General features: G+C 49.8%; 1 protein-coding gene across 1 annotated transcript; it reads left to right on the top strand.

The window, feature by feature from the left end:
• The first annotated feature begins 8,261 nt into the window (after positions 1–8,261).
• Positions 8,262–14,335, top strand: CNGA2 (cyclic nucleotide gated channel subunit alpha 2). Its single transcript, XM_028091979.1, has 6 exons — positions 8,262–8,371; positions 8,591–8,683; positions 9,307–9,477; positions 10,574–10,681; positions 12,476–12,582; positions 12,930–14,335. The coding sequence occupies exons 1-6, from the start codon at positions 8,262–8,264 to the stop codon at positions 14,333–14,335; spliced, it is 1,995 nt and encodes a 664-aa protein (XP_027947780.1).
• The last annotated feature ends 1,493 nt before the right edge of the window (positions 14,336–15,828 follow it).

The following is a 15,828-nucleotide window of genomic DNA, read 5'->3' as shown; positions in this document are numbered from 1 at the left end:
ATGGGATCTCATGTAAGCCACCCCACACAACCCACTGAGAGATGGGCCGGTTCCCCAGATGTGTGTGCAGGTGGGGAAAGCAGTAAACCTCTGGTCATGCCTGCCCCACTGGGCTGGCCCTTAAAACCCTGCCGGCCTTGGCAGATGCAGATGCTGAAACTCAATATTCTGGTTCTTCTGTCTCAGGTTGGCTTCCCAGCAGCTGGGGGAAACCAGGCAGAAGAAAGTGGGCATGTGGAAAGATGTGAGGTGCACAGAGGGGGCTTTGTTGTACCTGGCCTCTTGAAAAGGAGCTAATGATTTGCCACCCAAGGGTTTTTGCCCTCTTTCACTTCCCCAGCCATGGCCCCTCTTAGAGGCCAAGTCCAGGGAGCCCTGGAAAAGAAGGAATGGCTTCCTTTCCAACCTTGCTCCACCCCAGGAACCTCTTTTCTTTCCCAGTCTTCTTCCTGACTTGTCATCTGGCAGGTAGGCTGGCCAGGACTGTGACCAAGGTGGGAGGCAGGTGCATTGGGGCAGTGAGCTGGTAGCTTTGAGTCCCCAGACACAAAGCCCTGAGCGATGCATGCTCCATGTAAGGGAGGGCTCCTCAGGGAGCTTGGGAGGGGCTGGCTCCTGGGTCTGAGCAGACAAGCAGCCTCCACAGTCAGGCAGCCCGGCATCCAGCCCTCACCTGCTTACAGCCTGAGGTGTACAGGGCCCATAGTGAGAGTGTCACGCATCCAGACAACAGGTCCGACAGCTTCTCCATTGGGTGGGTGCCACCCTGGGCCAGGGTCTTGAGCTTGCTGCAGCCATGGGCATAAGCTCCTCTGAGCCACTGTCAGTCTCCCCTGCTGGTGTCAGGCAGGGTGAGGCAGCTCTCTGAGAGGCTCCCAGCTGTGTGGGGGTTCAGGGACCCCAGTGGCCTGGGAACAGGAACACCAGGAGGTCACTGCTGGCTTCAGGTGCTGATGAGCCCCCAAGGGTTTGTCTCTGATTGGAGGCTTCACAGAAGGGCCAACGGATGCTGACTTGGTCAGGGGACACCCTGCCTCTGAAGTCATCTGATTGGTAAGGAAAGGGGCTGGCATTGGGTTGAGGCAGCCACTGATCAAGGACTGGCACCTTCTTGTAGCCAAGGCTGATGGCACCCCATGAAAGTGTGCAGGTCTTAGAGCCTGTCTTGACATGAGCTTTCATGTGACTGGTCTTTCCCAGCTGAGGGAAAGTGGCTGTGTGGGGAAACATTGTCTCCTGTCAAAGCAGCTGAATGAAATCCTGGGGGCTCTAGGAGTATGAAGACACAGAGTGCCATGTTAGGCTTGGCCCAAGGCAGCTAAGTCTTTGTTCTCTTCTAGGAGAGTGACTGAAGAAGACTTGGAGTACAGGACCTGAGGGGCTAAGGGGCTGCTTGGCCAGGCAGGCTTTGGTAGGAGAGAAGGAAAAGCCTATGGACCTTACCACCCACCCTTGCGTCTGCTGCTTGCTTGGCCCAGGGCATTTCTGGGCATCCCAGACTCAAAGCATGGTGGGTATGCCACCTGGAGCTCCATGGCTCTCCGCATATGAGAAGTAATGGAGGTAGGGGCAGGGGTTATGTAATGCTTCTCCCAGAAACCCTACTGGATTACAGTCTTTGCTTTCAGTCCTTCAAATGCACCCTGGCTTCTTCAGAAGAGCCTTGAGGAAGAGTGTCTACTGCAGGTCTCTCAGGCTTTGGGAGCCAGCCCCTCTGCCATTTGGGCAAAAGCATCTGCAGTGAAGTTTTTAGAGCTTCTAGCTGAGGGAAGATCCCAGAGCCAGGACTGGGACAGGGACAGACTCTCCATTTTGGTCCTTCAGCTGAGCTTGACCCCAGACCAGGAAGTGTCAGCTCCATCCAGGAAGTGTCATGTCAGCTCCATCCATGTTGGCCTGTGGCCATAAGAGACAGCTAATGTTGGGGTGGCCTGGTCTCTAAATTTCCTGCCACTGTCCTGGCCCTGCTGTTGACAGAGCATGAGCAGAGTCCTTAGCACTACTTGTTAGGTGAGGCCTCCTGGGTGGTGGCTGCCTTACCTAGAGGCAGTTGACACTGAGTGCTTAGACTGGGCACATGTGCTTTGAGTTGAACCCCAACTGGCTGACAAGGTGTATACCTGGTTGGCCTTTGGATGCCATGGTTGCCTCAGAACTGCCAGGACCAGACCTAGCCACACCCCACCAGGCTCCAACATGAGATGGCCCCACAAAAGATGAGGCTGCAAACATGGGTCTGGTGAGATCCAGAAGGGATTTGAATGCCCAAATGCAGAGTTTGGAATTTGTCATGTAGATGATTCCCTCATCCATTCAATAAGTGCCTGACACTGTTCTTAGTTCTGGGACTTAGCAGGGTCACTGCAACTTCAGCTTCACAAGAGCCTGCAGTGCTTGGTGCACTTCTGACATAACTCTCCTCTTGGTACTCATACCCAAGTCCCTGGCTCTGTTCACCTGCCAGTTTGGCCCTGTGGCTGAGTGTGCTTTTGGAGCGAGATTGCTTAGGTGTGAATCTGTGCAGTAGGGATAATAATAGCATCAAACTTGTCAGGTTGTTGTGAGGATTAAATGAGTTAACTTAGGTCAAGTATTCAGCACACGATAGTTGCTCAACGAATGAGAAACTGTTCCTGCATCCCCAGGTTCTAGCTTCTTCTTGGCCTTCCTTGTCACTGCCTGCTTGCCTGCCTACCTCTCTGCTTTCTTGATTGCTTGTCCTTACTGCCCTGCCACCCATGATGTGCATAATTCACCCCTTGATACCATTCTCTGCCTACAGCCTAGGACTTTCTCTGCTGTAATGGCTGAAATTTAATATCCAGGGCACTAGCTTCTGGCTGAGACTTGGAGCTTGCCTCTCCAGGCTATCAGTCATGGAAGAGTTCCCTTCCCAATCAGAAAAAATCTGGCTGGTATTAACTTGAATCTGAGGCCAGAATGGCCTGGATTATAAAAGAAGTTGGGATACCTAGTCACCTGGAAGGATTCACTGGAGCGTCTCCCTGCTAACAGTTCCCTCTTCTAAGCTCTGCCTTCTGAGATTCCTCCGAACTGCACCAAGGTCTAACCTTTATGTGTTCTCCCCCCCATCCCTTCCTTCCTTCCATCAATATGTGTGGAGCAATTTCCAGGAACCAGCTGCAGTGCTGTACGAGGAGGCACTGTATAACAATGCAGATCCTAATGCCTGCCCTCAGGCAGTGCACAATCTAGTGCAGAGGGGTGTTGGCAAAAGGGTGGCATAATCTGGACTCAGGCTTCACTGTAGGACTTTGGGAACTTGGCAGGAAGCTGTGCACAGGGAGAATGAGCCTGGACATGCTCTTTAGGGAGAAGCTTGAGTGCCAAGCCACCCTGAAGGCCAGAAGCTGAAGGCTTGAAGTCTCAGTCAGTCACAAATGTCTGTCTAAGGGCTGATGGTGGTGAATTCAGTGTGATTTGGGACAAGATGAACTGCATCTGTCCAAGGGCAGCCAGAGAGTAATGTCCAGTTGGAAGCTGGAAGGAAACCCTGAAGCTCAGCAGAAGGATTTTCCTTATTACCATCAAGTCCTTACCTTTATTATTGGACATTTGATTTCATCCTTACTTTTGTGACTGTACATAATTTGTCTTATTTCTCTGGCTAGTTTTAAGGCTTTCCCATTATCAATGGATTTGGGGAATTTGATTATAATGTGCCTGGGTGTAGTTTTCTTCATGTTTCTTATGCTTAGAAAGAAGCATTGAGCTTCTTGTATCTGTGGGCTTAATAGTTTTTGTCAAACTTGGAAAACTTTTGGCCATTTTTTCTTCAAATATTTTTTTCTCTCTCCCCCTCCTTTAGGAACTTCACCAACACTTATATTCAGCCACTTGCAGTTGTCCCACAGCTCAATGATGCTTTGCTCTTTCTTTTTATCATTCTCTTTTATCTTTGTTATATTAACTTTTAACAACCTTGTCTGGTAATTCTACATTTGTATCAGTTCTGGGTTTGTTTTAATTAATAGATCATTTCCTCTTCATTATGGAGACATTATTTATATGCTTGGTAATTCTTGAGTGGATGCCACACATTGTGAATTTTACCTTGTTGGATGCTGGATACATTTTATTATTTTAAAAGATATTTTTGAGTCTTGCTCTGGGATGAAGTTAACTTATTTGGAAAGTTTGATCCTTTTGAGTCTTGCTTTTCAGCCTTTTTCAGTGGGATCAGAACAGTGTTCAGTCTAGGAACAAATTATTCCCCACTACAGTAGCAGAACCCTTCTGGATATACCACCAGATACCCCATGAATTATTAAGTTTTCCAGTCTAGTTGGTGGCATCAGACGCTATTCCAAGCCCTGTGTTAGGGTTGGAAACCGTAACCTACAATTTTTTGGAATGGTTCTTTCCCCAGCCATGGATAACTTCCTTCCTCATAGATGTGTGTTGATAAATGCTCAGCTGAAAACTTGAAAGGGACTCTGCAGATCTCCAGAATTCTCTCTCTGTGCAGCTTTCTCTTCCCCAGTGCTCTGTTCTGCAAACTCCAGCTGCCTTTGGTCTCCTTGGATTCTCTTGTCTGTCTTCTCAACCCAGGGAATCTATCAGGTTCCCCCTGGAGTTGGTCAAATGCACAGATACTTTCATTATCTGTTGAATCCCTCCTCAGAACTTTTATACCTGCTTTATTATCTCACTAAAAGAATAACAGGAGCAACACAGAGAACCTCTTGCAACCCCACATTCTCCAGTTTCTACTCTATCTTTCTCCTTTCTCTCTCAGTCAAGCTTCTGGAAAGAGTTAGACATATTCATATCTTTCTTTCCTCACCTACTACTCATTATGAAACCCTGCAAAACATGTTGTCTTTTACCACCACTCCTTGAGGCTGCTTTTTTTTTTAATAGAAAATTGAAGTATAGTTGATACACAATGTTACATTAGTTTCAGGTGTACAGCATAGTGATCCAACTTTTCTATGTTATGCTGTGCTCACAAGTGTAACTACCATCTGTCACCATGCAACACCATTACAATACCATGGATTATATTCTCCACACTGTACCTTTTTCATCCTTGTTACTTATTAATTCCGTAAGTGAAAACCTGTATCTCCCACCCCCTTTCACCCATTTTGCCCATCTCCCTACCAACAAACAAACAGCCAGCAGAATCAAATCTGTAAATACAGAAAACAAACTAATGGCTGCTGGAGGGGAAAAGGGTGGGAAGCTGCTTTGGATAAGGTCACCAATTTCCCCCACTCTTTCAGCTCCTTGGGCCATATGTCACCTTTGCTGGTCTTGAGAATGTTATCCTCAGCCTCCTTCTCTGCTCTCATCCCCTGTGAGAGCTTTAACTCCCAGCAAACCCTGATGGTGTCCACATCTCCCCTCCATTCCAGAGCCTGGTAAAGATTGAGGCAGTCAGACTGCTGTAGCATGTCTGGAGAGAAGCAGTCAAGGCTCGAGACCAGGCCAGGGCCTTGGGAATGGAGGGCAGTAGATGGACAGATCTTTGACACTTTGGGGGGACAATTGACTGAGGACAGAGGCTATCTGGGTATGATGACTGAAGGAAATAAGGAATTATGGTTGACATCCAAGTTTCTGGTTTGGATGACTGGGTAGAGGGCAGCCCCCCTTTATGAGATGGGTAACTTGGAGAAGCCAATTTATAGGTAAAAGTATCAAGTTTAGTTTTAGTTGCGTTGCATTTGAGGTGCCTCAAAGGAGATGTCTACCAGGCAGCTGGATATATGGGTGGGCAGCTTGGGAGAGATGCCTGAATTGGGACCTTAATTTGGGACATGATGGTAATGGAAGCCTTAGGACTAGAGGAAGTTTCTTGGAGAGTGTGCAGCTGAGAACCACTGGCCTAGCTGCCTACAGTGCCAGGAGATAGCTGCCTGCCTTTGTTCTCTGGCAAGCAGCCTGACGGGGTGGTTCTGATGAACAGCAATATGTGTGGCAGGGCAGCTGCTGGGCAATCAGACTGAAGGAAGGGACTGTTTGTAGCAGAGAAGGAGCAGGAATAATGGGAGAGGAATCTGTCTTGGTGCTAGAACTTTAGAGAGGCTATAAATGTTGCCATGTGCCCCCACAGTTATTTCTATTGTGGGCTGAGGGCCACAGCTACTAGGGATGATTAGTAAGGAAGAGGTCCAAGTGGTGGTTGGCAGGGCCTGCACTGGATCTTTATCAGTGAGAGGCTGCCTCAAGTCCTCTTTCTGGTATTTGCAGCCTCCCTGGGTTGGTTTGGCTTCCTCTGCTCACATTTCATTCTAGGTCCAGCCTCCTCACACCAGTGTCTCTTCCATCCCTGCAAAGGACTTGCCCTTTACTGCCCCACCTGTACCCCTGCTATTCATTCACTGAACAGTGCTCCACTGAGGCCAACTCTGATCAGTGTGAGTGGTACTACCTTTGTTTGCATTGCCTGGAGCTTTCTGTCTCCATGGTCTGCTGCCTCCATGGTCTAAGCAGGGACTCAGAGATGCTGGTTCTTATTCCTCAGGTGCCCTCATTAGCATCCCAGTGCCGTAGTCCCACAGAGAACACCAAGCGAGCAGCTCTGAGGCTGCTTGTTATTACCACACACCATAGAGCTTGGTGTGTCTGCCATCACCATAGTGACAGCTTTGGAAGCTGGAACGGGTAGATGGGGGGGATGAGGTGATGGGGAGTGTGGCAGGGTTTCAGCAGTAGGGGCCATAGGCAACCTGGGGGGGATGTGCTGACCATTTCTAATCAAATCTGGTGGGACATGCTGACCAGCCTGAGCAGGGAAGAGCTGCTCTGAATCTTGTTCCCCAGCCTCCCTGACCCCATGGCAAGAAACATTGCAGAGTGAATGCAATCACCTGTCTCTCTTCAGGATTTTTCTCTCTCAGGCTGCTCCTTCTTAGTCTATTTTGTGGATACCTCCTCCTCTACTCATACCTTAAACTTTGGGGCTCTCCAGAGCTCTGACCTGGTCCCTCAGTCTGTATTTTCTTTCTGTGTAATCCCACCCACTTGCTCTCCAGTGCTCCCCGTACCCCATCCATCTCTGAGTCCTGTCCTTTCTCCCTCCTGAATAGTTCTCCACACTGCCCACTTGTCTCGGGCTCCTTTGGCACGATCTTCTTCAGCCTTCTCCCTACCACCTTGCCTCCAATCTTTCTCCCCATATAATCCAGTCTCCACATAGCAGCCAGAGGCTCTTTCTAGAATATAATGCTGTTCTAGCCATGGTCCTGCTCACCTCTTCCAAGGCTCCCTGTAGCCCAAAGGAGAAAGTCCTGACTGGTACTACTGTTTATGGAGCCCATGGGAGCTCTCCCTTCTCTCCTCCTAACTCCCTGCCCCAACCATGGGCTCCTCTTTGTTTCTCAGCTTATGCAACATTACTTGGAGGGTACTGGGGAGAATGTGACTAAAGCTGAGAGGAAGGAGTGCCAGAGACAGTACCACTGGTTGAAGGAGTCAATGAGAGATGAACTCCCACCTGAGGAACATGAGCTCTGAGGTGGTCTAGGTCAGGAGAACCAGAGAGCAGCGGGGAGTGGTGGAGTGGCAGTTGCTTTGGGCCAAGGAGATACATTTTCTCCCATGGGGCAGGAGTTTGGGGACAGTGGCTGGTTTGGAGGTGCTCAGCATCCTAAGCATGTGCCAGACATCTGGAAAGCCAGGGCACCAGAAGATGTCTTAGACAGTCTTTTTTAATGAATTAATTAATTTATTTGAGAGAGAGAGAGAGAGAGAGAAAGCACACAAGTGGGAGGGGCAGGGAGAGGGAGAGAGAATCTTAAGTAGACTCCATGCTGAGTGTGGAGCCCAACTTGGGGCTCAATCTCAGGACCCTAAGGTCACAACCTGAGCCAAAACTAAGAGTTGGATGCTCAACTGACTATGCTGCCCAGGCATACCATCTTTTATTTTTTTAATCCATTTTGTTTTGTTTTAGCTTTGATAGTTCATATGTCAAAAAATTCACCGGGGTGAAAGAAAAATAAGCACATTTTGTAAATTATTTAATGTTGTTTGCCTTTTAAATTACCTGTCAGAGTGGTGACAGCATCTTCATTTTCTTGGGATTTAGAGCCTGGTACTTAGGCAATGCTGAATCCTCCTGTCCTGCATTGCCATAGCAGTCCCAAGAATGCTGGTGTTTGCCAGATGAGCCCTGGCTCTGTTCTCACTGCTCACTTGCACCTCCTCTGCCTTATATGGTATCCAAGATCCTCTGTGACCTTCCTCTTGGCCATCTCCCTGGCAGGGAGGATACTCGTTGTACATGGAGGATGACAGAAAAATCCAATGGTGTGAAGAGTTCCCCAGCCAATAACCACAACCACCACGCACCTCCTGCCATCAAGGCCAATGGCAAAGATGACCACAGGACCAACAGCAGGTGAGTCTGCTGAGGCTGGATCATTTCAGAGATGGCCTGGAGGCTTCTACTTTCTCCCAGCTCTGCCTCATTATCACAGAGCAAACCATCTTTTGGCTTAAGGATACCCTCTAAAAAGGGACTATGGGATTTCTAGGCACCTCCCAGGAGAGAAAAATGCTGATAGGAGACAAGGCATGCCCACAGAAACCCTGGTCAGCTCTGCTTCTTCCTCTACAGGCCACAGTCTGCAGCCGACGATGACACCTCCTCAGAACTGCAGAGGCTGGAGGAGATGGATGCCCCCCAGCAGGGGAGGGGTGGCTTCCGCAGGTGGGTTCCACCACTCACCTCCTGCTACCTGCTTCCGTCCATGAGGCCTGTCAGAGTGGCTACCATAACTCACCTTCTCTCAGTCCCGCTGAACCTTTCTTCTAAGACCCCTGGGAAGCACTTTTCTCCTGAGGAGGTTCCTGTGAGCAAGCTGGGAGTGGTCAGTGGAGTATTGCCTTCAGAGTTGTCTGTCTCAGCATTGGGAAAGGGGGAGGAATTTTTACCAGCAAAGGGGTCTATGTAGAGGGTCCTGAGATCTGCAGCCTAGGTCTCAGGAAACCTGGACCAATATTCCCCCTGGCCTGCCCTCCATTAGCCCAACTTTTATCTTGCCCTGGAAACCACTATTTGTTCTCCACAATTAACTGAGATGACACCTCTGACAGGAAGTCTTCCCAGAGCAACCCCTTGCCCCTCAGGCTGCATTCAGAGTCATACCTGAACCCCAGTCCCTGCCCTCAGTGCTGGCCCCCATCCCAACTGTTAGCATGGCAGACATCATAGACTGGCCTGTTTCCAGGGTCCGTTCTCCATCTCCCTCACCAGATAGTGAGCTCTTGGGCCTACATCCTTTCTGAACAGCATGATTCTCCTCTCTGGCTCATGTTTCCTCTCATCTCTAGGATTGTCCGCCTGGTGGGGATCATTAGAGAGTGGGCCAACAAGAATTTTTGTGAGGAGGAACCGCGACCTGACTCATTCCTGGAGCGTTTCCGTGGGCCCGAACTCCAGACTGTGACGACACAGCAAGGGGATGGCAAAGGCGACAAGGACGGCGAGGGCAAGGGCACCAAGTATAGCTGTCCAGCTTGTAGGACTAGAAGGGCTCTCAAGCATTCAACTGTAGGGCTTGGTGGGGTTTCTTATGCCACTGCCAGAGGGAGACTGGGGTCTATATCAAGCCCTGCCATGGCAGGCAAAAGGGTTGGCAGGGGAGACCTGCTATGGTTTTAACTCAGTTCACAGCTTTTCCAACATCCAGGGGCCAATTACCATGGGAGTTCCTGGTTGCTTTTCTTCCCCTAGCTGCGCCTTGCCAGATATCCTCTTGCTGCTCATGAAGCAAAAAGCAAGGACACATGAATGTGTGCCAACCCCAGTCTCAGTTCCAGCAGTCAGTAAATGCAGAGAAGGGTGCAATTAGGGAGTGCTGCTGAGAGTATGCCTACACCAGCGCCAATGTCGGTACAGAGGTGGGCCTTTGAGGAGGCCATACTGGGGGCTGGCTGGCTGGGGAAGGCCTGGGAACAACTGAGCAGGAGGGGGTGGGGAGGGCGGAGAAGGTAGAGCTGGAGGGTCTATTCTTTGAAGAATGAGCTGGCGACTGGGGATGTCTGGCCAAGCCGACATTCCCCACTTCTGGCCAGTGGAGGAAAAGAGCTTTTGCCAAGATAGGATGTAGCATATGGGAAAGCGATTTGGGAGCTGGAGACCAGGGACCAAACAGGGAGGGTGGGGTGGGCAGGAAGCACGTGGCACTCACTTTCTTGGAGTGCCTCTCTCTTCCCAGGAGAGATGTGGGAACAGGCCCTGAGCCTTTATTACCATCCTGCGGAAGTCCCTCCCCAGGCCCTGAGACCCACTCCAATGAAAAGACTGCCCCTGGCCATGCCCTGCCCTCTGGTCAAGGGACCTCCAGAAGGCATGAGAACCAATGGGTTTGTGTGGGGTTAAAATAGGAAGAAGGGTGACCTTTGCCCATCTGAGCTCTACTCAGATGCCCACTACCAAGTTGTGGCTCCCTGAAAATGGGGACCTGAGCCAACCCAGTCTTTACCCTGCACATCATCTTAAGAATTACTTTTTAAAAGACCCCTGGCCTCTGGGACCTGGGGGTGCTGCCACACTGAAGACCTAGTCCCCAAGCCTGGACTCTGTCTGTCTCCTCAGGAAGAAATTTGAACTATTTGTCTTGGATCCAGCTGGGGACTGGTACTACCGCTGGCTATTTGTCATTGCTATGCCTGTCCTCTACAACTGGTGCCTGCTGGTGGCCAGGTGAGCAGGGAGGGATCTGGGAGGGGGTGGCCAAAGCATCCCAGTGCACAGGCCTTGGGGTTGAGAGTACACCAGTCCCAGCTGTGGATACAGAGCTCACCCAACCCAGCCTTCTTTCTGGATTCCCTGCTTGCCAATGGCACCTCCCTCTGCCTTACTAACCCCCAATGCCCCCTACTTCCCAACTTAATATGCTACCAAAGCTTCATGTCTATCCTTTTCTGGTATCTGTTCCTACTTCTCCATCTACACCAATACTGTCCTGGCCACCCTCTTCTCTCCCTGGGATAACTACAATAGTTTTGCACCCATTTCTTGTAGGCACTCTTGCCCTCTCCAATGCATCCTTCACACTTGCAACTAGTGTGGTTGCTAGAAACTGATATTTGATTATGTCAGTTCCTCCTCACAAACCCTTCAATGGCCCCCCATTGCTCACCAGATGGAATTGAAGCCTTCAGAGTGACCTTCAAGGCCCTCTGGACCTAGCCTTCTCTCTAGTTCCACCTTCTGGGCATACCCCAGCCCCAGTACTCACTACTTTTGGATCATAACATGCTGTTTCCTCAAGAGAAAATTCCCTTTCCCCATTTTTAGCCTATGGAGATTCTTCTTGCTGTTTCAGTTCCAAAGCCACTCTCTACAGGTAGCTTTCCTTGACATCGTTTCCCACCCCATCCCATCCCCCACTTCAGTTATTCATTCAGCAAGGGTTTGACTGAGCACCCATTGGATGCTAGGCTCTGTGCTAAGTGCCGGGGATAATGTGGTGAACAAGACACACATGGTCTCTGCTTTCTTGGAGCTCTCAGGCTAGTGGGAGACACTGGCAGTAAACATGAACAAAACAAATGCCTAAGGGACTTGAGGCAGGAAGCTACTAGAGAAAGGTCAGTGTAGACCTCTCTGAGGAGGTGACACCTTAGCTGAGACCTGAATGCTGGGAGGGAATCAGTTATTTAGGTGCCTGAGGCTGGTGAAAGGAACATTCTAGGAAGGAGGAACAAATGCTAAAACCCCCTCTCAGGATGGCCTAGTGTGGCTGGAGGACTTCAAGTGAACATCAGGCAGGCACAAGACTGTTCTCTAGGCTTTGTGCAGCAGTGGAGGGGGCTGGGATTTTATTTGAAATGTGACCAAGTAGTCAGAATTAACAGCTCTTCCCTTTGACTAGTACACTCATTGGGTCATCATCCTGGGTTCTCTTATTTGGCTCCCTCTTTAGGTTCCTACCCATTCAGTCACCAACTCTTGTCAATTCCTCCTAAAACTCCTGCAGCCTCCAACCTCTTTTCATTCCCACTGCCTCTAGGCTAAGCCCAGCTATTCTCTCCTCTCTCACCTGGATTGGCTAGTGGTCTGTGTTGGGTTCTCAATAGGTGTATGTTGCAGAGATGGGTATCGAGGCTATTCAGCTGTGTATTATAATTCATACTTCCAACGACTCATTTTTCATTCAACTCACACCTGTCAAATCCTGGTGCTCTGGACTAGGGCATAAGGTATGGAATAATGACTAAGAGGTGGTCTCTGCCTTCTTAGTACTCATAGTCCAGTGGATGAGAGAAAAGTAATGGTCAGTGTGGATGTCTATTTAAGGATGTCTATGTAATAATAAGGATTGGAGTATAAGTTGCTTGTCAGTAAGTTTCTTCATGACATTAGACTGACTGTGATTGGTCAGTGTCCCTGGTATAGCCATCCCAAGCCCTGTGCTCAGTGGGCACTCAGTTTGAGGCCTCCAGAGGGCCTTGGCTGACTTTGAGGGTGAAGTCCAGTCCTGTCTTCCTGCAGAGCCTGTTTCAGTGACCTACAGAGAGGCTACTACCTAGTATGGCTGGTACTGGACTACTTCTCAGATGTAGTGTACATCACGGACCTCTTCATCCGATTGCGCACAGGTAGGTGAGCAACTGGGATGCATATGCAGGAGCATGACCCGTAGGTCCAAAGTCCTGAGTCCATATTTTTATGAAGCCCTCTTGACACTGTGTTAGACTCAACTGCTTAGCTGGGACTTGAGTTGGTGTCTCCTCCTCTTTGAACCTCACAGTCCCCACGTGCTTAGTGAGGTTCAGACCCGGTGGTCATCTTTTAGGGTCTTTCAGGCCAGCTCTGCTAATGAGTTTTCTATACCTCTCCTTGGGAAGGAGGGCTGAATGCGCAGTTTGTCCCTTGCTGAGCATTAGCCTATTGGGAGGGACAGGCCTGAGGGCAGAGCTGATATACTGGTTTGCATCTCTCCTAGGTTTTCTGGAGCAAGGGCTGCTGGTCAAAGATCCTAAGAAGTTGCGGGACAACTATATCCACACCCTGCAGTTCAAGCTGGATGTGGCTTCTATCATTCCCACGGACCTGATCTATTTTGCTGTGGGCATCCACAGCCCTGAGCTGCGCTTTAACCGCTTGCTACACTTTGCCCGCATGTTTGAATTCTTTGACCGCACTGAGACACGCACCAGCTACCCCAACATCTTCCGAATCAGCAACCTGGTCCTGTATATCTTGGTCATCATCCACTGGAATGCCTGCATTTACTATGCCATCTCCAAGTCCATTGGCTTTGGGGTTGACACCTGGGTTTATCCCAACATCACTGACCCTGAGTATGGCTACCTGGCTAGGGAATACATCTACTGCCTTTACTGGTCCACCCTGACACTTACCACCATTGGGGAGACGCCACCCCCTGTAAAGGATGAGGAGTACTTATTTGTCATCTTTGACTTCCTGATTGGTGTCCTCATCTTTGCCACCATTGTGGGAAACGTGGGCTCCATGATCTCCAACATGAATGCTACCCGGGCTGAATTCCAGGCCAAGATTGATGCTGTCAAACATTACATGCAGTTCCGAAAGGTCAGCAAGGAGATGGAAGCCAAGGTCATTAAGTGGTTTGACTACCTGTGGACCAATAAGAAGAGTGTGGATGAGCGGGAAGTTCTCAAGAACTTGCCAGCCAAGCTGAGGGCTGAGATAGCCATCAATGTCCATCTGTCTACCCTCAAAAAAGTGCGCATCTTCCAGGATTGTGAGGCTGGCCTGCTGGTGGAGCTGGTACTGAAGCTCCGTCCTCAGGTCTTCAGCCCTGGAGATTACATTTGCCGCAAGGGGGATATTGGGAAGGAGATGTACATAATCAAGGAAGGCAAATTGGCAGTAGTGGCTGATGATGGTGTTACTCAATATGCCCTTCTCTCGGCTGGGAGTTGCTTTGGAGAGATCAGTATCCTTAACATTAAGGGCAGCAAAATGGGCAATCGACGCACAGCCAATATCCGTAGCCTTGGTTACTCAGATCTCTTTTGCTTGTCCAAGGATGATCTTATGGAAGCTGTGACTGAGTACCCTGATGCCAAGAAGGTCTTGGAGGAGAGAGGCCGGGAGATCCTGATGAAGGAGGGGCTGCTGGATGAGAATGAGGTGGCTGCCAGCATGGAAGTAGATGTGCAGGAGAAGCTAGAGCAGCTGGAGACCAACATGGAGACCTTGTACACTCGCTTTGGCCGTCTGCTGGCTGAGTACACAGGAGCCCAGCAGAAACTCAAGCAGCGCATTACAGTTCTGGAAACCAAGATGAAGCAGAACAATATGGATGATTACCTGTCAGATGGGGTGAATAGCCCCGAGCCAACTGCTGCTGATGAGCCATAAGGGCTTGGGCTCAACTGCCTTCCCAGCCTTGGCCTTGACCCCAGGAACTAGAAGAGCCATGCAGGTGTCCATATTGTATGCATTACCCTCTTGAATTCTCCTTGAAGCCTCTAGGAGCCCTCCTCCAAGTCCGGCTAATAGCCAAGCTTATGCACAGTGCAGACCATGTTGGCTCAGCTTCCAGGAGCTTTAGCCTGTCCAAGTCTGAGGAGAGAAGAGAGGAGCAGCTGAACTATCTTCAAGGGGTCTCTCTTGGGCATGGGGGGCTGGGCAATGATCTGCTCTGAAGAAGCCCACCTGCAGGACACTGTGCACCCTACTGCAGAGCTGCCCTCTCTCCAGGCTCTTTTGCACATAGCTGCTTCCCACTTGGTTCTGGTCCTTGCTTTTCTAATATGTGTTCTGAATATCCCCATTTCCCTGCACATGTATGTAGTTCAAGAAATGACTGCAGACAGTCACCATAGGTACTGTGTCTATCTCTCAAGGCAGGGAAAGGAAGGTGGCATGTAGGAGTGTGCTCACTCAGGGCTGCCTCTCCATCAAGCACTCCAAGTCCTGCTCTGTTCATCCATCTGAATGTTGCCAGCCAGGAGTGAGGTCTCTGTAGTCTTCTCTCAACCAGAGAGATCATTATTCTCTTGGCTCCCGGTCCATTCCAGGGCAGGGAGTGAGGAGCAAGGAAATGCCACCTGGAGAAGGGAGCTCTGGCCATCACTCCTCTATACAGAGCATTACTGAAGAAGCCCTGAGGCTGGCAGTGGGTGGGAGACTCTTCAAGTTCACATCTTCAGTAGAGACACCTACAAGTCAATAAATTCATTTGAATGAGTTGTGGTTATTGCTCAGCTCTGATATTCACATTCTTTCCTTTTCTCCCCTCTTTTTTCCTCTTATCCAGGACTCACTCTGCCTGGAACACTCTCTGCTGTCTTCTGCTGCCTGCCTAAGCCCCACTGAGTTCTTTAGGACTCAGCTCAGGCACCACCTTCTTAGAGAAGGCTCCCAATTAGGCAGTCAATCACCCCCTCTCTAGACTCCCACAGCACTTGTGAGTCTATATTCTGGCTCTTATCATGCTGTGTGTTTGGTTTTGACAGAACTATTTTCCCCTCCAGACTGTAGGCTCTTTGAGGGCAGGCTCAGGACACTCTCTCCCTCACTGCTTTGTCTGTAGCCTCAGGGACATGCCTGGCCCAGAGGAGCCTTTCAGAAAATACTGATTCACTGGGGCAATGAGCAAACACACCAAACTCTTATGTTTCCATTTGCCAGTAGCCGGGTCTTGACAGAAACACTGGCTACATCTGGGGATTTGCAGAGGATCTTCTGGAGGAGCAGATACTTGAGTGGGATACCACCAGATAATTAGGAACCCAAAGGGTAAGTGTAAATTAGTGGGCAAGAAGCTCTAGGTGCAGACTCAGATGCTTTTATGCATACCACTTATCTCTACCTACCTATCTACCTGCCTATTTATCATCTCTCTATGT

This window comes from Eumetopias jubatus, unplaced genomic scaffold, assembly GCF_037043125.1.
Source record: "Eumetopias jubatus isolate StellerSeaLion01/CBP00866 unplaced genomic scaffold, mEumJub1_p1.0 scaffold_11, whole genome shotgun sequence".
NCBI classification, from domain to species: domain Eukaryota; kingdom Metazoa; phylum Chordata; class Mammalia; order Carnivora; family Otariidae; genus Eumetopias; species Eumetopias jubatus.
The sequence above is the reverse complement of the archived record's forward strand: the minus strand, read 5'-3'. Positions and strand labels throughout refer to the sequence as shown.